Below are 26,911 nucleotides of genomic sequence, written 5' to 3' on the forward strand. Positions count from 1 at the left end.
AATTTTCAAAAATATTCATGCACATGTGGAAAATGTATTTTAATACTTTATGATAAAATATTAATTTTGAGCATTAATCCTAATTTCGAATTTTAAGAGATTTACAATATTACTCTATGATTTTAATGTGAACTTGTTTCCTTCTTGCTCATGCTTGGTTCTTTGATGTGCTTGATTCCATTGTGTGAACAACTTGAACTTGAAACTCTTTTATTCTTTGAATTTATTTGTTATCATCAAAATCCATGTGTAGATTTATAATCACATGAAACTTGAAACCTTGGGTTCAATAATATGCACAGTGCATAGTGCCAGCATAATACTGCATAGTAAGCTAGCATAGTCCCCTTTGTACACCTATATATATCGTTGAATTCTTTAAGAAATTCATAAGTTTCATAACCTTTCTGAGCTCTATCTCTTTCTCTCTCATTTTAAAAGTTTTATAATACGTTATGACTCTCTTTTTTTTATGATTTCATAACACTTTTAACTTTTTCTTTTTCTGCTTTTGCTCGTTTATTGTAATAGGGTTTTGGTTCATCATAAAAAGTATTACTATATATATATGTCAATAGTGGTGTCTCATATTATAATTTTAAGCCCATCCAACATATGCAAATGATTTGTTTGTTAATTAATGGTTCAATTATATTATTTTGATGCGATGATATATATTATAAACGGTTAGATCCATTATTAGTTTTAAAAAATTATATGAATATTGATAAATAATATCATATTAATGCAATAAGAGTTAGGACACAACCAATCAAATAGCCATTATCTGAATTTACTACTGACATAGATCACTTGACCTCGCAGTGCCACGTGGTAGCTTTTGATCAATCAAAATATATCATTTAGTTCGTTAGGAAACAATAATCCTGCCATAAGTTTTGATCAATCTTTCTTGTTTTCAAATTTATAATTTCATTTTTAATCTATTATGCAAAAAGAAATATCACGATTGAGAAAAGAAAATTAATTGTTTTTTTATTTTTATTCTTTTTAATATGGCTTGACGCTATTAGATTCCACGGTCCATCTAAACGGTAAAGTCATGGGTCAGGGTAGCATTTTCTTTAGAGTCATGCATGAGTATAATATTTTCATAATTAGTTAAATTTATATCGTAATTTTAATTATTTTTAGGTTTTAAAAATATTTAATTAAATAACGCAACAGAATGTGACAGCATCAGAGCACATGAACTGACAGATCATTCAAAATTTAAGGGAACGCTCGGCCACAGAGACAGAGAGAGAGAGAGAGAGAGAGAGAGAGAGGATAGAAGAATATATCTTCTACAAGAAAATCACGCGCCGTGTTTGGTAGCTTTTGGACTTATGTGGGGAAGGTTGGATTCTCATCTCTCACTTCTCTTTAGGTTCCGGTGTAGTGTGGCGGGGGCGTCATCTGAAAATTCTCTGAAATAATATGTATATGTACTCCAAAAAAACCTTTGTTTTTTATGTTTGTTCATCGAAGACACTTTCTTAGATCCGAAAGGTTGGTTAAAAACGGTTAGCTAACGAAGATCTTTGTCCCCGAGTAGTTTTGACCTCATTCACACTCCCGACCACTTTCTTTCTGACCCACCTTCACTTCTCGCGGAGTACACAGCCTCCTCCTTTGATGGGCAAGAAGCAGCACTTGGACTGGACCTCAAAGTCAATTGTTTCCTCCGGTAGCGAGAGAGTCTCTCTTTTGACTAAGGAGGTTTGGCTTTCTCTCTTCTGGTTTTTTTTAATCTTTCTTTATGGGTCACGTGTCGGAGGGTCATGGTTGTTCATGTGTTGCAGGTTTTGCTACCATAGCCATATCAAGAACTTGGTTACATTCAATTTCTGTATTCCTTGACGACAATTTTTATTTTTCTTTTATTTCCCCAATGCCTTTGGGTACACTATTTCATGAATTTTTTTCAGTTGACATTTGTTGATTGAACTTACATGGTTGGGTTGATTGCTGCATGCGTAGGAAGAAGTTATTCTGAGATTCTTGCGCTTTAGTTCGTTTTTAGCTTGCTCTTTATATTCATTCATTATGTTTCTCTCGTTCAAATTCTTATTCCCATGCTTTGTGTACGTGTGTACATACATCTATTTAGTAGGCCTTGATGAGGCTGCTTATTTTGAGAAGGAAAATTATGAGTCTTTAATTGAGAGAAGATTATTAAGGTCCTTTTTAATTCGTCCTGAAAAAAGAGAATGCGCTTTGGTTCATGTAGGCAAAGAAGAAAGCAAATGAAGACCAGTCCGCTGATGGAGTTGTGACAGACCTTGAGCACGGGGATGCAGTAGAGGTGATGGCTATTCATACTACTAAGCCTACGGTTCTATTTGCCTCTGATTCAAATACTTTTTTGGCAAAAAATTTATGGTTGTGTTTTGGCAAATGCAGGCTGCAAATGTTGGATTCTGCAGGGTATTATCACTGGTAAATGGGGAAGTTTATGATGCGTTCTGATTTTATAGAAGTGAGTTAAAATATGTCTTAAGTTGTTGAAATCCTGCTGTTTTACAGGCAAAGCCCGATGCAGGGAAGCTAGTTGTTGCCACCATTGCTCTGTTGATCGCATCCACATCAAGTCTTCTGATTGTACGTTGACTTGCCTATTGGTGGCCATGCGTGGTCTATCTTTCTCCTGTTTTTATCTTCTAACCTTAGTTAGCATCTAACACGAATATAGGGAATGGCATATTAGATTTAACGTAAGAATGGTATGTAGTGAATGGATTGTTATCTGAACTGCCGAGTACCTTTTAGGATTGCTGCTGGCTCAACATGCCAAGCATCTTTTAGAATTGCTGTTTGCTCACCAGCACTGATCAGTGCGCTAGTGGAACTTTATGCTGTATTGAATCCTGTATACGTTGGAGATTCAAGGAAAATGGAAAACTTGGTTTTTGATGAGGACAAAATCCTGATAGATATACCACATTTAATTAAAAATAAGTTCAGGATTGATCCGATGATATAGGTTAACATTTTGTGTATCATCATGTCAAAAATATCAAAACATTCTTAACTCCACCAAGAAAATTTTTTCTAGTCAAAATCTTTTTCTTTTTGTTTTGAGATGCAGGGCATCATTTGAAGATAGCCCTCTGTTGCTCTTTTTCATCAATCTCTTTTTTCTTACACGTAACATCTGACTTTTTTTCAAATATGCTCTTATGACATACCAAAAGTTACAATGAAAACTACTCACTCCAAGTTCATTTGGATCTCCACTGACTGAACTTCTCCTTTTCCCTAATTTCTGTCTGAAAATATAGTTAGCAATTCTACCACATAATTTTAGCAAGAATTTACAAAACAGCAGCTTGTAATACCAATATAGAATCAATGTAGGTGAAGTTAACAAGCATGAGTTTCCTTTGGCCGCACTGGTGCATGAAAGATGAGTGCCAAGGAGCCTAGATAACTGTTTTTCTGGAGATACGAGACTTTGGCAAGCCTTTGCCATCTGCACAGACCTCTCTGTCTGAATGTTCTCCTTAATGCTGTATGGGGAATCTTGCTTCTCTCTTTCAATGGCCTTAATGTCTGATGCATCATGAATGTGATTTTCAATAAAATGATTGTGAGACTTTCGATAATGGATCGCCTAGATTTTCTGTGGGATTGCCCAAACACCAGTCTAGTTTGTTAGTACTGGCCTAGGAGTTTCAACAGCATTACTTCCATCTTGGGCGGATATTGCTCTGCTTTTTCCCAGATTTTTGCTTTTGATTTTTTTTTATAATGATAGTCTCAGTTACCAAGTGATGATAATCATTGGTAGTTCCTTTTGCAACTATCCAGTTGCAAGTTTTAGTGAAAGCTTTTGCTCTGACTCCATTTTCTGATTAGCTGAAATATATAGGTCCACATAGGATATGGATCAAAAGGATATAGAAAGTAAATTTCAGCATATTAACTCAGTTTTTATTTTTTTCCTGACAAGCATGTACCTCCATTCCCTCAGTTTTCATTTCAATCTTCTTTTTTTTTTTTTTAATTTTTATTTTATTTATTTTTTATCTAAAGAATATTATGATTCTTGTGCAGCCAAAATTTGGTGGTATGATAATAGACATTGTATCAGGAGAAATCAGAACTCCGGAACAGCAGTCAGAAGCTCTGGATGCTATCAAGGACACCATATTGGATATTGTACTTATAGTAGCCATTGGGTATGATACTCTCAAATTTACAGAGACGAGAAAAATAGTTTCTAGTAATGATAAGTTGAAGGAATGTGTGTGCATGCGTGTGCGTGTGAGTGTCATCAATAAAATCCTTGTTTTACTGATTAAAAAACTGTACAATGTCCAATAAGCTGAAGGATGTTTTTCTAGAACAGAAGAAAAATAAGATCTCCATAGTTTCTGACTCTTTTTTCCTTCCTTGGTAACAACATAAGTTTCATAATTTGAAAGCATTATTTTTAGCGAGGCCTTCTCTGTAGAGATTTTTAGTCTGGAAACTCAACTTTCTTCAAACTAGAAATGACAAAAGCAAGAGTTCTAACAACTTCCATTAAGGTAAGTTTACTCTTTTAAACTTTCCCTTCCTTCACTGTAACTTAAAACTTAACACCGCAAATGCAATACAATCCAACGTACTATTGATTCTACAAGATCTCCATCAAGTGTGTTTTAACTACACTATGCTTCGTGCCAAAAGTGGATAATATCAAACATTTTCTTGAATTAGTTATATTGTGGCATGAGAATGATGACATAGTGCATGACCTGCTTCAGAGTCTTCACCTTTGATTAAAAAAAAAAGAAAAAAAAAATATCTGCCTTTTGAGGTAGAGCCATCTAAATTTAAACGATATGTTGAACCTTTAAATGTGCTTGTGTGGGTAGATTCCTATCTTTGTATTGAATTTCACAGCCTATATTATCTTTGTGTTGTTTGCTGTTAATTGACTATGGTCTTTTTAGTTCTATGTGCACAGCACTTCGAGCATGGTTGTTTGCTTCTGCCAGTGAAAGGGTTGTAACTCGTTTGCGAAAGGACTTATTCAGTCACCTTATACATCAGGTTAGACCCATTAGTCCCCAGAATTATAAAACATGGGACAGCTACTTGCGAGATATGAAAAGACCCAGAAACACATGTACTGCACACTAATTTTTAAACCACTCTACTTAGTATATCGTTTTTTTTAATCCATTATGCAGCATAGTTTTTTAAACTGAGACTAACTTATTTAGTGTGAGTTCCAAAGGTGGCAGGTTAAGCACTATCAGAAACAATGATAATTGATTTTAGAAAATGGTTACCAAGTAATTCTGTTGTTATCTTATTAGCATTGATGTGGAATCTAAAACCCCTTTGGCATGGTTGGTCCTACATGGCTCAACAGGAAATAGCATTCTTTGATGTTACTCGAACGGGGGAACTCCTAAGCAGGCTATCTGAAGACACACAGATCATAAAGAATGCTGCAACAACGAATCTTTCTGAGGCACTCCGAAATCTGACAACTGCATTAATTGGCATTGCCTTCATGTTCACATCTTCTTGGAAGTTGACACGTAATTGATTTTATTCACTTGTAGTAATGCTTGCTAGTCTAATAACCCTTTTGCTTATTGTATTTTTTTTTTTTTTTCCTGCTTAGTGTTGGCTTTGGCCGTAGTGCCAGTCATTTCAGTTGCTGTTCGAAAATTTGGGCGCTATCTTCGTGAGCTTTCACATTCAACTCAGGCTGCAGCTGCAGTCGCTGCCTCAATTGCAGAGGTTTGTAAGCCATATGAACATTTATATGGTTATTTAATTATTTTGAACTGCTCTGTGCATGGTACAGGGAACCATGTGGTTTTCTATATTTTTAGTATATTAATCCATAAATCCTTGCATTTAGAAAAAAATAAAGTGACAGAATGGAAGTCTAACAGGCAGTTTTGAGGACTTTAGATTACGATTGGTTATATGGCAAGGGGCAAAGGTTGGGGAGAAGAATATTCAAAAGCTTGCTATAATAAGGGGAAGAAAGAGTAAAGATTTGATTATGTTAAAGCACCAGAGAGTATCCTGGTTGAGGATTGAGCTTTTAGGTCCACAAACGAAAATAGAATAGCTGGGGTAAAGGATTTGTTGAAGAAGATGGGAAAAAAAAAGGTTGTGACTCCAAAGAAGTTCTGTGTTGATTTGCCTGGATTCCTCGTGCTTCAGTTATCCTAGGTGAATATGTTGATATTAAGCAGTCCCAAAGTAATATAAAATTTTGTTAAAAATAGGGTACCAAGTACACTGGAAATATAGAACAACCAAGTAAGTCATTGTTAGGAATGTTGTTAGTCAGTTTTTAATTCTAAAGTATTTTTTCCTGAGCAATATTGATTCTTACCCTTAGGAATCTTTTGGGGCCATCCGAACGGTCAGATCTTTTGCTCAAGAAGCTTATGCAATTTCAAATTACTCAGAAAAGGTTGATGAGACATTGAAGCTTGGTCTTAGACAAGCTGTGAGTTTCTTGACTAATCTTTGTCCCATCTTTCCCTCTGTCAAAGTTTCTGAGTTTTTGAGATTTTCCTTTTCTACCACAGAAAGTAGTTGGTCTATTTTTTGGAGGACTAAATGCGGCATCAACATTGTCTGTCATCGTAGTGGTGGTTTATGGAGCTTACTTGACAATAACAGGCTTCATGACTGCAGGCTCCCTTACATCCTTCATTCTTTACAGCCTTACAGGTACTTCCCTTCATTGTCCATAGCCTGCAAAATGGTACCTCAAGAGGCAGTGTTCAACTTCACTTTTCATTTTAGACAAAGTCATAATAAACTTTTAAAATTTCTAAGAACTGTGGGCAAAAGTATAGATCTCACATGGTAAAAAAAACGTAGTAGATGCTTAAAATGTGATAAATTTCTGTACAGAATCACTGAATTATGGGAAATAGCCTCTTAAGAGGCTATTCAAGTTTGATGAATGTTGAAAGTTGACCTTGTTATTGTTCTGCTTTGAAATTGTGTTAATCATGTTATCTCATTATATGGTTATGTTAAATCAATCTTTGAAGACAAAGCTAGCATGTTTTCGATATTGTTGTTTGGTTGCTTGTAACTTCTCTCTCTCTCTCTCTCTCTCTCTCTCTCTCTCTCTCTCTCTCTCTCTCTCTCCCAAAAGCTTTATAGCTGTTATAAATATACAAAATTTCTAAAATTCTCTGCCTGCAGTTGGATCCTCGGTATCCTCTTTATCAGGATTATATACAACAACAATGAAAGCTGCAGGAGCAAGCAGAAGAGTTTTTCAGCTCCTGGATCGTATCTCAGTTATGCCAAAATCCGGAGATAAGTGCCCCATGGGGTAAGTTGTATTAAACCACCTCTTGTTTTCATCCTTTTATCAAGATTGAAGTTATATCTTTGTCAGTAATGTCAGTCCTTAATACTTAACCCAAAAAAAAGAAAGTGATGTCGGGTCCTTGATGGCAGAAACCCCGATGGAGATGTGGAATTAGATGATGTCTGGTTTGCTTACCCTTCTCGCCCAACTCATATGGTACTCAAGGTAATAAAACTCCTTAATCAGATTTTATTGTGAACTTGACGTAATGACCATGATACTTTTTTTTTTTTTTTTACCATGATACTAAGAATTGATACCTTGCAAATAGATGATTGCATCAGTTTCATGCATACTATGACAGTGAAATTGGCTTTATTGATCTAGCCCTTGCAGTCTTTACGTTTAGGATGTGATAAAATGAAAAAAGATTAATAAATCGTAATGTAAATGAATGATTAATTCTAAGATTCAATTTGGCTCTGCTTTGTTGCCCAGAAGTCATGCCTCGGTTTGAACATCCTTAGCATAGTTCAAGTGTTTCTAGAACTTTCTTCTCATGTCAAGTGCTTTGTTGCCCAGGCCTTAGTGTTTATAGAAATACTAAGCATGTAGGACTTCTAACAATTAGCCTTGTCATTATGTCTCCAACCTTTGATTCGTGCAGGGTATAAGTTTAAAACTGAGGCCCGGTTCAAAAGTTGCTCTTGTTGGTCCAAGTGGTGGTGGAAAGGTAAATATCATAGCTTCAACATCTCTCTCTCTCTCTCTCCCTTGTACCATTTGATATGTTGAGGAAGCAAATATGCATTTGTTGATTGTTATAATTATTTATTATTTATTATTTGTTGCAGACGACAATAGCCAACTTAATTGAGAGGTTCTATGACCCTCTCAAAGGAAAGATTTTGCTAAATGGGGTTCCACTAGTGGAAATATCACATGAATATCTTCATAAAATGGTAATTATAATTCTAGATATTTTCTGGTCGTACATTCAATTTTGTACGATTTAGTTGTCTTGGCTCCACTTTACCTACATATATTTTGTTTAGTAACATTAAGACATCTCTTCTCCCGTTGAATATGCTCTCCTTTTGTGGTAATTGTTTGATACCATTAGACCTGTGAGACTCCTTTGACCCTTTTATTTCATGTATTTTATGATATTACAGATCAGTATTGTCAGCCAGGAGCCCGTTCTTTTCAATTGTTCCGTGGAAGAAAACATTGCCTACGGGATCAATGGAAGAGCTAGCAGTACCGAGATAGAAACTGTAGCTGTGAGTTTAATCTCTTTTTTATTTTACTTTTTTCTTAGCGAATGAACGTCTTTGAATTTTATTCTCTCCATTTGTGGATCGTGATAAAGTGATAATTATTCCAGAAAATGGCTAACGCCCATGAATTCATAGAAAAGTTTCCTGAGAAGTATCGAACTGTTGTCGGAGAACGTGGATTGAGGCTTTCAGGTGGTCAGAAACAAAGAGTAGCAATTGCCAGAGCGCTACTAATGAATCCAAAAGTTTTGCTACTGGATGAAGCCACTAGTGCTCTAGATGCTGAAAGTGAATACCTTGTTCAGGTGAGATTGATAGATTTTAGCAATGTAGGGATTTGAAAAGCACCAGATTTGTTGTGCATCTAAGCTGATGATGACCCGTGCATTCCTGCCTAAATATCTATCTCAACTTTCTTTTTATCCCATCTGGAGCTCCTCCACTTTCATCCTGCCCAACTATTACAAATAGAAAATAAAACCATCTAATTTACTAAGGTGGTCATTGAACGACATTCTTGCGTGAATGTTTGCTAGTCTCTCTGCTGGCCATTTTGACTCTCTGGTTCACACATAGCTTATAACCCTCGGAATGAGAAGAAACAAAAGAAAAACTAAACCCAAAATAAAGGATATCATCACCTTCATTTCTCTTTATAAAAAACTACGTCCTTCGACAGGAATGCTTTGATATGTGAGTCCACATCAAGTCATTGGCATGGGACCAACTGATTCATCACCCTCCCTTGATAAGAGGCTTCATAATTGTTGCTACTTATTTCTAAAATGTTAGGTTCCATAGCATATTCTGACAAGCAGCATGTAGCAAGAATGATTAAGAATGAGGGTTCAATTCATTCCTTTTCATGCTAGAAGATGAGAAAAAGGGGGAGGGTGAATGAAAGAAGAATCAAAAGATAAAATTCAGATATACAGAAGTTTCCTTATTTCAACTACCATGAAATTCTACTTCATTAATTTGTTAAACATATCGATTTACCTCTTCTCATGCTATATATAGGATGCCATGGATTCTCTGATGAGGGGAAGGACTGTTCTTGTCATAGCACACAGACTTTCAACAGTCAAAAGTGCAGACAGTGTTGCTGTTATATCAGATGGTCAGATAGCTGAAAGTGGCACCCACGAGGAGCTACTCAGTGAGGGTGGAATTTACACTGCATTAGTGAGGAGACAATTACAAGCCCCAAGTACTGCACTTATAGTTTAAAATTGTTGATAACACTTCAGGCAGTAGGAATGAATCAAAATAATAGGTGAGGTCAAGTTGATTGAAATTCCAATGCTGGCTTCTCCTGCATGCTTATTGTGTAGATCGCGTAGATGAGGAAGTTCTTGGTCTCAAATGATTAAGTCCTCTTCCTACCTCGATCCTTTATTAGATATACAAAAACCTTATTACTTCCCAGATGTTATGAAGTGTTAACTATCCGGATTACCCAGAAGCATTCTTGGTACAAAATCTTATTTGCTTTAAAATGATTTTGGAAAACTGGCGGCTCATGGTACCTTCAAATATGCTGATTTTTGCTTGGTTGGCAGACGGGCGACTTTCAACCCAAATGTGCCTCTGACCAATTGTTTGGATGTTTTTTAGTCTTTCGGTCTAAATGATACTCCTTTTGCATTGATGACATGGCAAACCTAACTCAGATTAAAATTTTGAATTTTAAATTTGTTTAATTTTGGATATCAGCGAGTTGGAGACTAGGTAGGATTGGATCATGAATAGAGTTTTTCTAATTTTAATTCCCATTGTATATCCTCTGCTCGATCCAAAAATTAGACTAATATTACTCATTGGAATAGAAATTAATTGTTATAGATTTATGGTCCACTTGTGAACTAATCACGTGATATTACATCAGGGAATGTTGAAAGAACTAGGATACAAGAGATGATAAATAAGATATGGGTCCTCTTATATCTTGGATTGTTTCTACTCTTACTTCGAAAGGAAAACGGAGTGCGCACCGGAAGGGTTAGTAACTTGTTTTCTTATTCAAAGCACAACCAAAAATTAAATAGTGCAATATTTTCCATGTGTGTATTAACTATATGATAGGGTCGATGCTTGACAAAATAATGGAGTTCACTTGAGAGGCGATTGCTGTGGCGTCATGGATCAAAATATCAGGCCTACTTAGTAACCCCGGAGGTTGATGTCTATTTCAACTGGCTGCATTTCTAAATGTATCACAGGTCCAAAAAACAAGTTTGACATCTCCAATACGAAGATAAAGACCAAGAGCTAAACATTTTGAATTGACTTGGGGTGGAAAATGTACTCCAAATGCAGCAGACAAGATGGGTGTGTAGATCATGAATCAACAACTATGAATGAAAATTACAACCCATCAAAAATTTCTGCAGATTTAGGTTTTAAGTTCCAAAAATACAAAAATGGGAATCACATCCCCATGATTCACTACCACACCAGTCTTCACTGTCTCCTGCTAAAGATCTTTTGAAACTAAATGCGTTGAGGAAATTCTTAACGAATCATCAAGCCTTGCATTGCCTGTGAGCCATCTTCAGTGATCCTGTTAGCTTGAATGGTGCTGATAACATTTGCAATGTTACCCTGGAAATAGAAACACGTCACTAATTGTCTTGTGCATATTCGGGACAGAATGACAAGCTAGTCAACATGAAATCCTGTGAGAATGCATCAGCAGTGCAAACCCACACCTTTAAAAATGTTTCCCTTCAATGACAATACACTTTCTCTAAGATAACTAGAATTTTTCTCTAGTAGACAGCATCAAATTGATGGTTACTACATAACAACAAATCACAAACTTCTTTCCTTGGTCAATTAAGTAGACGGAGCATATTTATTTCAAAGAAACTGTGGGAAGTTCTTTTTACCCGCCATGCAGCAAGCTTTGTTCCAAGTGTTTCCCACTGATGCTGCCCAAACACGCGCTCAGTACAGCGGCTACAAGTCAAACATTCTCAGTAAGAATACAAGAAATTGATGAGGGTTGTCAGCATACTACAGATTATACATCAACAGCCAAGTACTGAAATCAGATCTTGCTATAATCAAAGCCAAATGAACCACACACACATGGAGCTAAGAGTGCACCTCACAATCACAACTTGATTCATCTGGTCCATTTTACAGTCAATTAACTTGACCGTTATTGCCTTAACCACCCACAATTCCACCTCGTCATCATTGACCTGCAACATACACCAATATAACCAAGGAGCAAAACCAAAACCAAAAAGAGAAGAAGTCAAAGAAATTTACTCCGAGTGTATCTCTGATAACAGCATAAGGAATCTGACCAGAGTCATCAGAGGCAAGATCCACCAGTGACATCAACCGCATCTTTGTGATACAATCTTCATGGACAAGACCTATAGCATTGCAAGAAGCATTTTCCCAACAAAAACTTAAGTCATGTAAAGTTCAATAAAACTAAACTCATTCTTTTTGACAAGCAAACGAAAATTTTAGTAATAAACTAAAAGAGGTGCAGCTCGAGTATACATAGGATATACAAGAGAAAAATGTAAAAAGCAATGCAGTGAGCGTTTAATGAACATATATATTACTGAAATGTACCACAGCTTTTAAGCAAAGTAGAATTTGCAGCATGAAACTCCAAGTAGGCGTCAAGCCTCTGAGTCAGAAAAATTTTGAGAAGCTGATATACCAGTGCATATTTAGCATCCTTCTCCAACTGCCCTACAGCAGGCATATCTAGCAGGTCACACTGCAATGCAGCACAATAAAGAGTCAATTCCATGACCTCCCAAAATTACAAGTCTCTAGGCTAAAGAAAAGAAAGAATATCAAAGACATGCATATGTTGATGCATTTAAAAAACAAAAAAAATTACATTGATGCCCAAAAATAGGGAATAAACATCATCCACAATTTAATCAGACTCACCCAAAGGTAAGCATATCACAAAATTCAATTTTCTCCACCCAGGAACATGAAGTAAGAAAAACAGCAAATGACAGCACTCCTGCAACCCTAGGAAGGCATCCCTAAGAAGATTTTATACCCAATCAACCCATTAGGCCTATGTACCACACACCACAATAAATGCATATTAGGCTTCAATCAAGTATTGCGTAATGAGAACGAGCACATTTACTAATTATGATTAATTTGAGAGGCTGGTGCCGTATCTCACACCGTGAATCTATTACATCACAAAGACACTAATGTTTATTTTAATTAATTACACAAGAGCAAAGTATTCATATCTTTTTTTATATGTAATACATAAAAACTACACAATTTCCCATTTCTTTGAAATCTGAAAGAACTATAGAGTGCTGAGCAGTATAGTAAATTCATAGAACTCTCTTAAATTACTTAACTACCAGAAAGAAAAAAAATTAAGCATACTAATAGAGAAATTTATAAATAAATCATATTACATTGATAAAACATATAACCATACACATAAGAGTATATGAGTATCGTAAGTACGCTCTTAGCAAGTATGAGTAATAATTCATTAAGAATGCATGATACCTGAAACATGTCAGGAGCCTTCACAAACTCCACAATTGCACGTACAGCTTCCTCCTTGGCTTCACTCATTGTATATGCATCTTCACCAGAAAACGTTGCCAAGTATTTTACCAGGAATTTGAAAGATTCCTTCACCAAGCTGAACTTGTAAGGTAAAAAAAATATGCACAAAATTTAATACTGATGACTCCATCTTTTCCTTCTCTAAGAAATCATGTTGCATTAATCAAGAAAAGACTAGCGATGACACAAATAGATGATGACACAAAAACTTGGAAACTAAGACTGCTTCCCATCTAACATATATAGAGAACTATTTCACTTTCATGTGTGACCCTTCCCCTAATACCTTTTATGTTCTTTCAAAATATTAGAGATGATAAGAAAGAGCTCTCGCCGATCTGATATCCCAATATTCCACTCTTGGAGGAAGCTATCCATCTTTTTGAATGAAGGAATGATGTGTTCAGTGACTTTCCCATTGAATGCCAAAGTCAGGGCCCTCATGTAGACATGGAACTGGCCGTAAGGGTTCTCCAGTAGGTTGTACAGGTTGAACAAGCTAGAGGGAGAAAGAAACAACTATAAGAGAGCGCCCTCAAAACTTTCCAAGCTAAGATAACAATAATTAAAAGTGACATTACATCTTTAACCGCAATGCAGGTTTATCATTTGGCTGCTGAATAATCTTCCCAGATATAACTTTTGCCATCTCAATCTTTTCATCTGAACTTTCAGACTTCGTAACAAGGTTGCAGATAACAGTGAAGATGCACTCAAGATCTGGGGAAGAAATCAACAAACAGTATTCTTGTCAATATGAATGATAAAAACAACAAATTTCATACTACAAAAAAATACAAGCAATATATTGTCAGAAGCTTAACCCTCATTAAATATTAGATAACAAGGTGAAGTTCAAACTGGGCAACACAAAATTTGCATTATTCAATGTAGATCATATTATCTGTACTATAGTGTTTGCCTTACAATGATGACAGCCATATTCAAAATAAATCATCCTAAAGTAAAGTGCTAAGGAAATGGAGTGTATAATTCTAATAGTAACCCCACAATAAGGGAAATGAACAAAATTCTGTATATTTGAGCATTATTGAAGAATCCAAAGCATTTCTCCAGTAACAAAGTAAAAGGCAACACATAATTTTGAATGAATAAATTTGAAAAGAAGAGGGAACAGCAATACCCTCTGTTTCCTGTACTTTCTCTTCTTACAGAAACCAATTATTAATCTTTGTGACGATGAAATGTAGGACTACAAAACTTGGAATGGCCATGGAATTGTACCCAAAAAAAAAAAAAAAAGCCCTTGCACACAGACATTAGCACATACCCAAAATCATTCACCAGAACCAGATATCACCAATGACCAAAATGGAAGGCAATAGATCTCAGTGCTTCCTGATAATCTATTGACTTGGTCACTTCGCCCTCTTTACTCATGTCATTAATTTGAGGACTTCATATCAATCTGATAAAGCCTATGAAACTGTCAATTGAGTTGCGTCTAGCTCTCAAACAAACTGATTATTACTCTTTTACTCACCCTAATTACAGTTAGAACATTGTTCAAAATAAACTCAAGGAAATCAAGTTACATGGGGAAAATTCATCAGCACATATTACTTAATTAATTGCTATAGAGCTTGACACTTTTTCAGATAGATAATCCTACAGATCATTTGCAAGAAATTTAAAAATCATTGAACAGAGATAATTTGCACCTTTCTCAGACACCTTTGAGAATATCAAGTCAGCAGAGGCGAGCATCAGTGAAGCCAACTCCAACCATTTGTTCGTTACCATACATTCTTGGGCTTCAATGCAAAGTCTGGTAACTTGCGGCTCCGCAACCTAAGCAACGACCAAGACTGGTAATCTTACGCACACAATAATCTTAACAAATACCAACAGATAAAAAGCAAGCGTGCAACATAGCCATACCGGGCCTAGTCCAGTGATAAAAGAAACTTGACGTCGTATATACAAATCCCTTATATCCCATTTTTTCTCATTATCAGATGTATTATCATTGAATTAATGAGTACAAAACTAAATTTTTCATGGCCCCAGAAATCATAATATGTAAACGAAATTCCTCTATCAAAATTGATAAAAATTCTTACGTCATAAAAATCGCCTAAACTCATGAATGCCAACAAAATAAACCAAGATTTATGCTTAGTATTTGAGACGCACACGTATAGATTCGTATAGATATGGCCATGTTACATGTATGCATATAGGGATGGTGAAGGAGGAAGAGTGGTACCTCAAGGCCGGCGTCGTCCCAGGCGAGCTCGGAAGTGAATCGAACAACGGCAAGCGCCGGATCTTCCTCGGAGGTTGGGACCACAGTCGTCATTGTTGAAGCCCTCTTGAACTGAAAAGAGTTTAAAAAGCCTACTTTTCGCTGTAGAGCGGAGCACAGCAGAGAGGGAGAAACCCTAGATAGGGGTGAGGTTTTCGGTGCTGGCGAAACTTTACATGTGTAATTACCTTTTTAGGCTTTTCGTAAGTTACAGTAGACGGCTATTACGCTATGTAATAATTTGTTAATTATTTTTTAAAAAATTCTTCTTATCATCTTCACACTTCACACACCACATTTATTTTAATTTTTTTTATTTTTTCTATAATAAATATATAATGTGTAGATGATAAATAGAATAATTTAATTAGTTTAATAAGAATAAAATGAAATAAAAAATAAAAAAAATAAAAAATATTATTTTAATATATAAAATGTGTGGTGTAGGATGATGTGTAGCATTTCCCTTTTTTTTTTACTCTATCCCTTTCTTTTTCCCGTTAAGAGCATTCACATTGGTATATGCATATGCATATACAAAATTAACTCTTTTGCATATCCACTTTGTCATTTCAACAAAACTCCCACATTGACTTATGCATATTTAAAGCAAAATAATAATAAAATATTATCATTTTAATATTTTTTTTTTGCCTAATATTAATTTTTTTACTTTGCAATTTCCATGTACTGGTTTGTACATGCAATCAGTACCCAGTACATAGATAATATCCATTAAAACCGAACCTGTCAATGAAATAATATAGACTATGTGCTGCATCCATACCACCCTTTCATGCATCCAAATTTACAGCATTCTATATATAATAATTTCTAACTAATATCAATTTCAGATTACATTTGACTAATATTAACTTCAGAATTTACATGTGACTAATTCTATATATCAAAATCAACTTAATACAAGTTGCAAAAAGTTGATTTTTATACAAATTCAGCAACCAACAAATTCAGCATATATGAAATTCAGCAACCAGAAAATAACTGCACGCCCAGCACCCTCCAGCAGCTCCAGCACCCTCCAGCACCCTTCAGCAGCAACAAAAACAGCTTTGCCATTGGGTCCTCCAGCGGCTCCAGCACCAACAAGCAGCAAGCAATAATCCCACCCACAACAAAATTCATCCAACAAAATGTTCCCACCCACTACCAACCACCAACAAAACAATCTCCCCATAAAGAGAGGTACAAAACGGCACATATTACAAAAAATAGGGCCAAAATTCATATTAAGTAAGGTCAACAGTTTACAAAATTCATATTAAGCAAGGTCAACAGTTTACAAAATTCAGATTAAGCAATTATTGCCATTTAGTTTTGTCTCTCTATATATCTATATCTTTGAAACATCTGGATATTCAACATGGGAGAAGCTCAGGAAGTGCAGCTCCACATCATGAGTAAGTGTTCAAGCAGAACCAAAAGACAATGCCATACAAAGAGAATTACTTCCATTAATGCATCATCGATTTTAATCCCTCTCCCTTTTGGTCTGTGTCTCTCTCTATAATGATTCATTATATTCAATCTCAATTTAATGTCAACAATCCCAAAAGAAGAGCAAAAGGTTTCAGGAAAAGCACTAGGCAGGGAGCACAAGCACGACAATGATTCTCACTAACATCTACAGATTATGGCACTGTCTACCATTTAAACAATCTCCAATCAAGAAAAGCACTAAAACAGAGTTCAGAACATGCTTCAAAGTTTTATTTTTTTACGATTTTCTGTTTCATTGCCTAGATACACAGACAATTTCATAAACACCAACCTATCGATGGCTCCTAAAATCAGAAACCTCTCGTACACAGGGAATCATCACGGTTTCATTGCCTATTTTCTGTTTAAACTCTTTCTAGAAATAATAGTGGGCAAGAACAGAAACCTATCGATGGCTCCTGATCTGAAATGTACAAACCCTAATCTAAAACCAAGAAAAACATGAAATGAAGAAATGGCAACAGCAGAACACAAAAACACTTTCACTAATCTAAAACTCTAACCGAAACCGTGAAGAGAAACAGAGAAATCATACCTGAAATAGAAGAAATTTCAGCAAACCAGCAACCGGGATGATTCACTTCAGTAGTTGCAAGCTCCGTCGACAACCGTCGCCTTAGAGAGGTGCATGGATTCTCTTCTTCCGGTGGGGTTGTTTGGGTCGAGAGAGGGATGGAGATTTGGAGGGGAGAAACCGTGTGGAGAGCTCTGCTTCGAGAGAAATAATCCCTTGGGGGGGGTTTCGGGGAGAGAGAGAAATAATACCGTTTGGGGGGGGATTTCGGGGGGAGAGAGTGTGGGAGGAGAGAGAAATAACTATTAAAATATAATTTGGAGACAAAATAGTGGATATGGAAAGTTGTAAATCTACTGTTTATAGTTAGCTAAAATTTTGGAAATGAAGAATCCAATGTGGGTCGGTTTTATGCTAATATTATGTAAAACTGGCTTTGCATATGTGGATGCATAAGCCAATGTGAATGCCCTAAAATTCCTCATTTTTTATCCCTTCTTTTCCTGCCTTTTGTTAATTCAAAATTTTTGGATACATTCACTTTTTGTGTATTTTTTATACACTCTATTAATATAATTAAATGTTACTTTTTTAATATAAAATAATTAATTTGACCAATCATATTAATAAAGTGCACAAAAAGATATAGCATAACTCTTGTTAATTACTAAATACCTTGTATAATAAATTGTTTATTATTCCTCTTTGGCATTATGATTTATTTACAATGTTTCATCAATAGATTACATAAACTGCCATGCAAATGAATCAAATTAATTTGCTTTACACAATGCAACAAGTCACTTCTAAGAGATTACTTTATCGGTTCGGATCAAAAGAAAGAAATTGGTGGACCTGAAAAGGATGGGAACGCATGGATCAAAGTTGTATTTGTTATTTAAATCTCTACGTCACACACCATCTACTTAGCATAATTTGATTATTTATATTTATGTCAATATGCTCAACTTATGTACATGTTAAGGGTCCATATCCATGACAAGTTTTATTTGGAACTCTTATGTATTATGGTCTTCCACAAGCTTACAGATGGTGATCATGTCTAATCAAATTGGGTAAATTAGACCAATTTAAGAAATAAAAAACATTTTAAGTAAATACACATTTTTTGTCCATGAACATGTCAAGATGATAATGCTAGTCTTGATTGGAAAGAAAGTCTACTTCTTGAAGAAGGTTTGGAAGACGGTACATACATTGAGAATAAAGGCAGCAACTTGAGAAACAATACCCATTGGGGTTAATATATAATTCTGCACTAAGTATGCGCGCAGACTAGGCCAGTAGCCCCTGCAATAGCTATTTATTTGCTTGTTAAACTCCAGAAAATAGTACTCTTTGACATAGGTATCCAGGAAAAGCTTGTTGAAGAATCGAGTTGCATCCTCCAGATTCAACCAGTTATCTATAATCTCTTTCTCTAAGAGTATATTAACATCCTTGGCAGTGTTAATGAGGTTGTCAAAGAGTATGGCGTAAGAAGTGATCACAGGTCTACAATCTGGTTGACACTGTTTGAAACAGATAAGGTTTCGAAAGACAGTTTCTGTGGTTTCCTGAATCAGTAGAGGTGGGATTTGTAGCACGCCATTGTGAAATTTGATGTCCAGGATGTTACTAGAATTTACTCTTGTGAACTTGATTCCGACCTCTTCCAAAATCCCTGCAGAAGGAATTGGTTGCCACCCATGAGTGTCACCCTCAGTATTTGTAGTGGAGAAAATCAGTGAATTCCTTAGCAGGTCAAGGATATGCTTGGTTCCACGGAGGCACTCCAGACCCTTGTTCGAGGATAATGGTATTGATTGGAATATGTGATCAAAGAATTTAAGGGCAAGTTGTACTAGGGATAGGGATAGGTTTTCAAGATGGCTGGTCGTGTGGAAGAGGCGCTCAAGCACAAACCAAGGCATTTGGTTTTCCCAAGTCATGGTAAAGAAGTTGAAGCATAAAAGAGATGGTAAATACAGGGTCGTTCGTATCTCTAAGCTCCCTGTTTGTGTGTCTGAGGAATAACTCGATTATGAAGCAATCATCAAGTACCAAGATCTCCACAAATTCATTACTGGGACGACCAATTGGTGGGGCATAGCACCCACGAGCCTCCCCTTCAACCTCTGCAATGTCTTCTATCATCTCACCCAGCTTTTGATTCGGATTTGGAGATCTATTAATAAGGGCATGAAGATACTTGAGTTTAACTTTTTCTGTGTCTTTCAGCCTTGCTTTGTCATGGTGAAAGGGTCCAATTGAAAATGCATCCGGGATGTAAGCTTTCTTGTTATGCCTTTTGAGTATTTGTGGGGCTTCGAAGATGCAGCACCGAGAAGACATGCTTTGTGACGCCCCCAAATCCCCACGCTCGAACACGGGGAAATCGAGACGTCCGGATGGTGACAACCCGGGTCACCATCCCATCGACGGGTGCCAAGTGTGTGCAAAGGCAACAAATGTGCAAAAGGAAACGCAGCGGATAACGAAAGTCATATAACTAAGTACCAGAATTTTTTTCTTAACGTATTACAAGCTGTTTAAAACGTACGTAGATAAAATATTACAAAATACAAATACAGTTTTAAACAAATATAAAACATAGCATCAGCAACCCGGCGGAGCCGCATCCTCAGGCTCAGCCTCCTCCTCTTCGTCCTCTAACTCTGCACCAAAAGCTACGGAACCAAGAATGGTACCGCAGGTAAGTAAAACCCAAACTCTACCAGATAAAAACACATAAAACTCAAACAAGATGCATGAAACATTCCCAATGCACAAAGCCCATAAAACACAAGTTTTCCACACACGCTAAAAATCCATCTGGCCCAAAAACACGCCAAAAGTCACATTTGGCCGCCAAAAGTCCATTTGGCCCAATATCTCGCCAGAAGTCCATCTGGCCCACGCCAAAAGTCCCATTTGGCCTCACAAACCATTATCCAAATTTAACCGTATGCACCATGACCTCCCCTAGGGGTCATCCGCACACCCTGGCTCCAGTGTCACACCGTAGAGTACCACCACGCATGTGACACCTAACGAGCGATGCCCAGTTCCGCGCCCCGCGCGTTCGTAGCCAAGCATCCTCTAGCCCTCGCCAGCGAAGGGCCACGGAGTCGGTGAGTAGGGCAATGCCCGGTTCCGCGCCCGGCGCGTTCGTAGCCAAGCATCCCCTAGCCCCGCTCCCGTCATCGCTCTCGACAACTCAGGGGACATCACTCAGTTTATTCCGCTCCCGAGTGACCAGAGGAGCTCCACCGAGATAATAACCCATCCCGGCTTGGGCTCGTGATACACACGCACCCGCAATACACTTACGCCAATACACAGGCTTTCCACATAAATCCACAAACACACGTGCATGCACCATGAAATGCCATAACAATGCATAATAAAATAATCCAACAATCATAAATCAAATAAACAGGCAACTCCGTCCTCCATCCATCCGACCCCCGAAACTCCTCGGACTCAGTCCGGAATCAACAACCAACAACAATAAATAATTGAATGAGCAATATATATTAAAATCTGAAAATAGGGTTTGGAAAATACTTACATCGCTATATGGCAATTTTAGAAAACAAGCGGCGTTACAAACGGCGGAAAAATAGCAACGTCACAGTGAAAATTCACTGTGGCTGTGGGTTTGAAAAACCCACTTTTGAACGGGGACAAACTAGGACACGAGATTGATAAGGAATGGTCTAGGGATGGTTGTGAAGCTATTGGAAGTGGTGGTTGGCCGTGGGTGGTGGCGGAATCGCCGGAAATGGCCGGATTACCCAAAACGGAAAGCTAGCTCGTAGGAGCTGTTCCGGTGGTCGTTGGAGGCCGGAAATGGGTGGGTTAGGACGGCAAGGAGTCGGTGATGAAGTGGTGAAGAAGTGGTGGCCGGAGGTGGAGCGACGACGGCGGATCGGAGCAAAATCCGTGCGCCTTTCTTGGAGCTTTTCCGGCCAAACGGCCGGCCGGTTGGGGGTGGGCTTTGGAGGGGTGGTGCACCGGAGGGAGGGGAAGAGAATGGGACCGGTGGGAGGCCGAGTGGTGGCCGGACGGCGGCGGTCTGAGCTGTTGAAGGGACGTCCGGCGTGAGGGAGAGGGAGGAGAGAGAGAGAGCTCGGGGGGGGACCGATCGGGGAGAGAGAAGAGAGAAAAAAGAAAAAGAAGAAAAAAAGAAAAAGAAAGGAAAAAGAAAAGAAGAAGGAAAAAAGAAAGAGGAAAAAGAAAAAGAAAGGAAAAAAAGAAAAGAGATGTAGGGAAAAGAGGAGATCTAATCCTCATCCGGAAAACAAAACTAAACCGCCAAAAAGAGATTAAAACCATAAAACAACTAAAAGAAATAAAACACAACCTCAAATAAATTAAATTAAATTAAAAACCAATTTTAAAACGCAAATAAATTAAAATAAATAACTGATATATTAATTAAAATAAAAACAATTATTTCAGCGAAAATACACTCAAAAGCGGGTCATCACATCCTCCCCTCCTTAAAAACAATTTCGTCCTCGAAATTGCAAATCAACCACCAACTTAAAGCAAGCCACATAAACGCTCATAAACCAACTGAGATCAAGATTAAAATACATACCTTCATCATTCGAACAAATACGGGTACTGCTCCCTCATGTCCGCTGCTCGCTCCCAAAAGAAGTCTTGAGCTAACGGATCTCCCCAAGCCACTTTAACTAAAGGTATCGTCTTGGACCTCAACTGTTGCTCCTTCCAATCCAAAATCTGCGACGGAACAACTTCGTAAGTGAGATCTGGTTGCAACTGAATACCTGCTGGGTCGACGAAACGTGGCTCTTGCTGTCCAAAGCTCTTCTTCAGGGATGATACGTGGAAGACATCATGAACATCTCCAAAATAATCTGGCAAAGCAACTCTATAGGCGACGGACCCTACTCTCTCCAGAATCTGAAAAGGGCCGACGTACCTCGGATCTAGTTTCCTTTTCTTACCAAAACGCTTAACACCTCTCATGGGAGAAACTTTAAGATAAACCCAATCACCAACTTCAAACGACAATTCTCTCCTCCTGGTATCAGCGTAGCTTTTCTGGCGACTCTGAGCTGCCGCCATTTTATCTCTAATGATCCGGACTTGGCTTTGCATTTCTTGAATTATTTCGGGTCCAATTACCCTACTCTCCCCAACTTCATCCCAACACAAGGGCGACCTACACTTTCTCCCATAAAGAGCTTCATAGGGAGCCATTTGAATGGTCGCATGGTAGCTGTTATTGTAGGCAAACTCAATGAGCGGCAAATGATTTTCCCAACTCCCTTGGAATTCCAGGACACATGCTCGCAACATGTCTTCCAGGGTCTGAATGGTACGCTCTGACTGGCCGTCTGTCTGCGGGTATAAGCAGTACTGAACTTCAACTTAGTACCCAAAGCTGCCTGCAAACTCTTCCAGAACTGCGACGTAAACCTCGGGTCTCGATCCGACACTATACTCTTTGGTACGCCGTGTAGTCGCACTATCTCTTTGACATACAAACGGGTCAACTTACCCAAAGAGTCGGTGTTATTAACAGGCAGAAAATGAGCACTCTTCGTTAACCGGTCCACGATCACCCAAACAGAATTCTTCCCACTAGGCGTTCTCGGCAAACCCACTACGAAGTCCATCGTGATATCATCCCATTTCCACTCAGGAATTGGGAGGGTTGGAGCATACCTGCAAGTCTCTGATGCTCGGCCTTTACCTGATGGCACGTGTGGCATTTCTCCACATATAAGGCAACGTCCTTCTTCATTCCATCCCACCAGTAATTTTTCTTCAAGTCTCGATACATCTTTGTACTGCCGGGATGAACTGAATACGGGGCCGCATGAGCTTCCGCCATGATCCGTTCTTTGAAATCTGAGTCCTTTGGGACCACTCTGCGATCTCGGAACCGAAGTATCCCTTCACTATCCATGCTATAGTGCAACGGCCCTCGAGATTTTCAGACTCTTTTCCTGATGTTCAGCAACTTCGGATCCTCTCTTTGGAGAGCTTTCAATTCTTCAAAATCAGTTACCCGAATATCAAGAACTGAAGACAAAATCTCTACTTGCTGCGAACTCTCTATAAGGAGCCTTCTCATCCCACAAAGCAACGATTCCAATTCTGACGGCTCGGCTTCATCTTCCAAATGAGACTTCCGGCTCAAAGCATCAGCAACTATATTAGCCTTCCCCGGGTGGTACTTGATCTCACACTGATAGTCACTGATTAGCTCCAGCCATCGCCTCTGCCTCATATTCAGATTTTTTTGGAAAAACAAATGCTTCAAGCTCTTATGATCGGTAAATACCTCGCAAGCTTCCCCATACAAGAAGTGCCGCCAGATCTTAAGGGCAAAAACAATCGCAGCCAATTCTAGATCATGCGTCGGATAATTCTTTTCATGGTCCTTTAGCTGACGAGATGCATAGGCTACAACCCGTCCTTCCTGCATAAGGACACAACCCAAACCAAACTTAGACGCATCACTGAAGACTACGAATGGCTTATGCGGTTCTGGGAGTGCTAACACTGGTGCCGTTGTCAACCTGTTCTTCAATTCCTGGAAGCTTCTCTCACACTTCTCTGACCAAACAAATTCTGTATTCTTCCGAGTCAAAACTGTGAGAGGTCCGGATAGGCGAGCAAAACCCTCTACAAACCTTCGGTAGTATCCAGCGAGCCCCAAGAAACTCCGGATCTCACGCACTGTAGTTGGGCGTGGCCATGACAAAATGGCTTCTACCTTACTAGGATCAATTGCCACTCCGCCCCGGGAAATTACATGCCCAAGGAATTTGACTTCTTCCAACCAGAACTCACACTTGCTGAGCTTGGCGTATAGCTGGTGTTCTCTCAATCTCTCAAGTACCAGACTAAGATGATACACATGCTCTTCAACATCTCGGGAATAAATCAGTATATCATCAATAAATACTACCACAAAGGAATCCAAGTAAGGTTGAAACACCCTATTCATTAAATCCATGAAAGCAGCAGGGGCATTAGCTAACCCAAACGGCATCACCTTAAATTCATAATGCCCATACCTCGACCTGAAAGCAGTTTTAGGCACATCCTGGTCTCTGATTCTCAGCTGGTAGTATCCCGACCTCAGATCAATCTTAGAGAACACGGCTGCTCCTTGAAGCTGGTCAAACAAATCATCAATCCGCGGGAGAGGGTATTTATTTTTGATGGTCACCTTGTTCAATTCCCGATAGTCAATGCACATACGGAGGGTTCCATTTTTCTTCTTAACAAATAAAACTGGTGCACCCCACGGCGACGTACTAGGCTGAATAAATCCCTTCTCTACCAGTTCTTGCAACTGAGTCTTCAACTCTTTCAATTCAGCCGGTGCCATGCGATAAAGAGCTTTATGCACAAGAGCCGCTCCAGGTTCCAAGTCTATAACAAACTCCATCTCCCGAACAGGGGGTAGTCCGGGCAAGTCATCCACAAACACATCAGGGAACTCTTCCACAACTGGAATGTCTGCCAAAGATTTCTTTTCAGACGGCGTGGACACCATCTGCACCAAGAATGCATCCGCTCCCCATGCAATCTCTCGTCTTGCCTGAATCGCCGATATAATCATTGGCTTTTCTTTTAATCTATTCCCCGCAAATTCCAGACAATCACCATCCTGAAGCTGAAAGCTAATTATCCGACTTCTGCAATTAATACTCGCAGAATATCGGTATAGCCAATCCATTCCGAGGATAATATCAAAACCCAATAGCTTGAACACCACCAAATCAGCATCCAAGAATCTTCCCTCAAAATTTAACGGGCATCCCAAAGCAACCTTGGAACACCACACCATCTCGCCATCGGGTAGAGCCACTACCATAGCCTTCGGCAATGGTTCCGTGACCAAATTACACACCCGAGCAAACGTGGAAGATACAAACGATCGTGAAGCACCGGAATCAAACAAAGTACAAGCATAAAACTCATACAAACGGACTCTTCCTGTGATTACTCCAGCATCATGTGTCGCTGGTGCCTCATCATCCACCTCTCCGGGTGTGACAGCATAAACCCGGGCTTGCACTGCTTGTCTCGGGTTGGTTCTTCCACCGTGTCTACCTCCACGGCTTCCTTGAACTCTGACGGGGCAATCCCGAGCAATATGTCCCACTTGGCCGCACCGATAACACTGGGGTCCGCTACTCGTCCGACACTCGCCCTCATGAGCTCTATTACAAGCTCCACAAACAGGCATACGTCCTCCCATGCGAACACTTGAGGATGCTTGAGGTCGAGTTCCGGTCCGCTGAACAAACTTCTGAGGCGAACCCGAGCTGCTTCCTTCACCAGAAAAACTCCGCCTCTTTTGCCCTGGAGGGGAGCCCATACTCAGATTATTTTCCCGCTCTATAAGGGTGGCCACATCCACTAACTCCTGAAAAGTGGATATCCGATGGCTGACCACCATACGGCGTATGTCATGACGCAGCCCCTCCTGGAAACGATCTGCTCGCATCTCCTCAGTGGCGACAAGGTGAGGAGCAAACCGCTCAAGTTCTATGAACCTCCGGGCGTATAGCTCCACTGTCGCGCCCCCTTGGACCAGATTTGAGAACTCTCTTGCCTTTTGCTTCCTTACCGATGCGGGAAAGAAGCGGTCATTGAACTCCTTCTTGAAACGCTGCCAGGTCACCGCAGCGAAAGATCCCAGTTCAGATTCCAACAACACCCTTTTGGTATCCCACCAATCAGAAGCGGTACCTTGCAAGAGATAGCTGGCATAAAGTACTTGTTGTGCCTCAGTGCACCCACACACCTCAAAAGTCTTCTCCAGATCTTTGATCCATTTTCCAGCCTGAAGTGGATCCTCATTTCCAGTGAAGTGTGGAGTCCTATGCGCCAAGAAGCGCTCATAGGTGCATCCGGCTTACACCATGCTACTGGACCCTCCTGGAAACATCCAAGGCCCTCCCTGATATGGCCAGGGACCTCTTGGTTGTGGCCAATACCCTCCTTGTTGCGGACAAGGCTCTCCTGACGGTGGATAAGGCCCTCCTGATGGTGGCCAATGACCCCCTTGTGGTGGCCAAGGTCCTTGTGGTGGCCAAGGCCCTGCCTGTTGAGACCTCGCACTCTGTTGCATAAACTCCGTCATCTGCCGAATTGCTTCGGCTAAGGAGTCATCCCTGGAGGTATTGTCCTGTGGTTCCTGAGTATTTTTCCTTGGTCTCCCTGGTCTCCCCATATTCCTGTCACAACACCACTCTTGACCCTCCTTTAAGAAAACAAATAAAACCATCATAAAACCAACAAAAACAAAAACAGCACTACACAGCAAGAAACAAAAAAAAAACCAGCATGCCAAAACATAACTAAATAAAATAAAAACAAGCAAACAAGCCCAAACAAATAAAACAAATAAAACAACTATACTTAACATAATTTTCAAA

The 26,911-nt window shown here is 38.9% G+C and overlaps 2 protein-coding genes and 1 pseudogene across 3 annotated transcripts; 1 reads left to right on the forward strand and 2 right to left on the reverse strand.

Moving 5' to 3' along the window:
- The first annotated feature begins 1,277 nt into the window (after window positions 1-1,277).
- LOC122303059 (ABC transporter B family member 27-like) lies at window positions 1,278-10,089 on the forward strand. The gene is made up of 17 exons (XM_043114586.1): window positions 1,278-1,722; window positions 2,234-2,308; window positions 2,407-2,442; window positions 2,530-2,604; window positions 4,060-4,184; window positions 4,944-5,043; window positions 5,369-5,540; window positions 5,627-5,745; window positions 6,362-6,472; window positions 6,555-6,699; window positions 7,186-7,318; window positions 7,447-7,522; window positions 7,965-8,030; window positions 8,152-8,259; window positions 8,473-8,580; window positions 8,685-8,882; window positions 9,598-10,089. Exons 1-17 carry the CDS (start codon window positions 1,639-1,641, stop codon window positions 9,805-9,807), a joined length of 1,941 nt encoding a protein of 646 aa, XP_042970520.1. The 5' UTR covers window positions 1,278-1,638; the 3' UTR covers window positions 9,808-10,089.
- Window positions 10,090-10,827: 738 nt separating this feature from the next.
- Window positions 10,828-15,605, reverse strand: LOC122303060 (eukaryotic translation initiation factor 3 subunit M-like). Of its 2 annotated transcripts, none has more exons than XM_043114588.1 (10): window positions 15,395-15,605; window positions 14,847-14,976; window positions 13,746-13,884; window positions 13,451-13,663; window positions 13,102-13,240; window positions 12,175-12,325; window positions 11,857-11,966; window positions 11,689-11,786; window positions 11,469-11,538; window positions 10,828-11,181 (listed from the first exon to the last, which is right to left on the reverse strand). In XM_043114588.1, exons 1-10 carry the CDS (start codon window positions 15,485-15,487, stop codon window positions 11,092-11,094), a joined length of 1,233 nt encoding a protein of 410 aa, XP_042970522.1. In that variant the 5' UTR covers window positions 15,488-15,605; the 3' UTR covers window positions 10,828-11,091. The 2 variants fall into 2 exon arrangements, with proteins under 2 accessions (XP_042970522.1, XP_042970521.1); XM_043114587.1 differs by having other exon boundaries at window positions 11,671-11,786.
- Window positions 15,606-18,649: 3,044 nt separating this feature from the next.
- LOC122304441 lies at window positions 18,650-19,823 on the reverse strand (annotated as a pseudogene).
- Window positions 19,824-26,911: the final 7,088 nt, after the last annotated feature.

The sequence above is a fragment of the Carya illinoinensis genome, chromosome 3 (assembly GCF_018687715.1).
Source record: "Carya illinoinensis cultivar Pawnee chromosome 3, C.illinoinensisPawnee_v1, whole genome shotgun sequence".
Lineage (NCBI taxonomy): Eukaryota > Viridiplantae > Streptophyta > Magnoliopsida > Fagales > Juglandaceae > Carya > Carya illinoinensis.

Bases quoted from the DNA above. Each gene is read 5' to 3' on its own strand.
- LOC122303060 (XM_043114587.1), bottom strand. From the start codon at position 15,487: ATGACGACTGTGGTCCCAACCTCCGAGGAAGATCCGGCGCTTGCCGTT. The intron at 14,977-15,394 runs GTACCACTCTTC...GTCGTTGCTTAG, and splicing joins GGGACGACGCCGGCCTTGAG to GTTGCGGAGCCGCAAGTTAC. The intron at 13,664-13,745 runs GTAATGTCACTT...TTCTCCCTCTAG, and splicing joins CCTGCATTGCGGTTAAAGAT to CTTGTTCAACCTGTACAACC.
- LOC122303059 (XM_043114586.1), top strand. From the start codon at position 1,639: ATGGGCAAGAAGCAGCACTTGGACTGGACCTCAAAGTCAATTGTTTCC. The intron at 2,605-4,059 runs GTACGTTGACTT...ATTCTTGTGCAG, and splicing joins CCACATCAAGTCTTCTGATT to CCAAAATTTGGTGGTATGAT. The intron at 7,523-7,964 runs GTAATAAAACTC...TGATTCGTGCAG, and splicing joins CAACTCATATGGTACTCAAG to GGTATAAGTTTAAAACTGAG.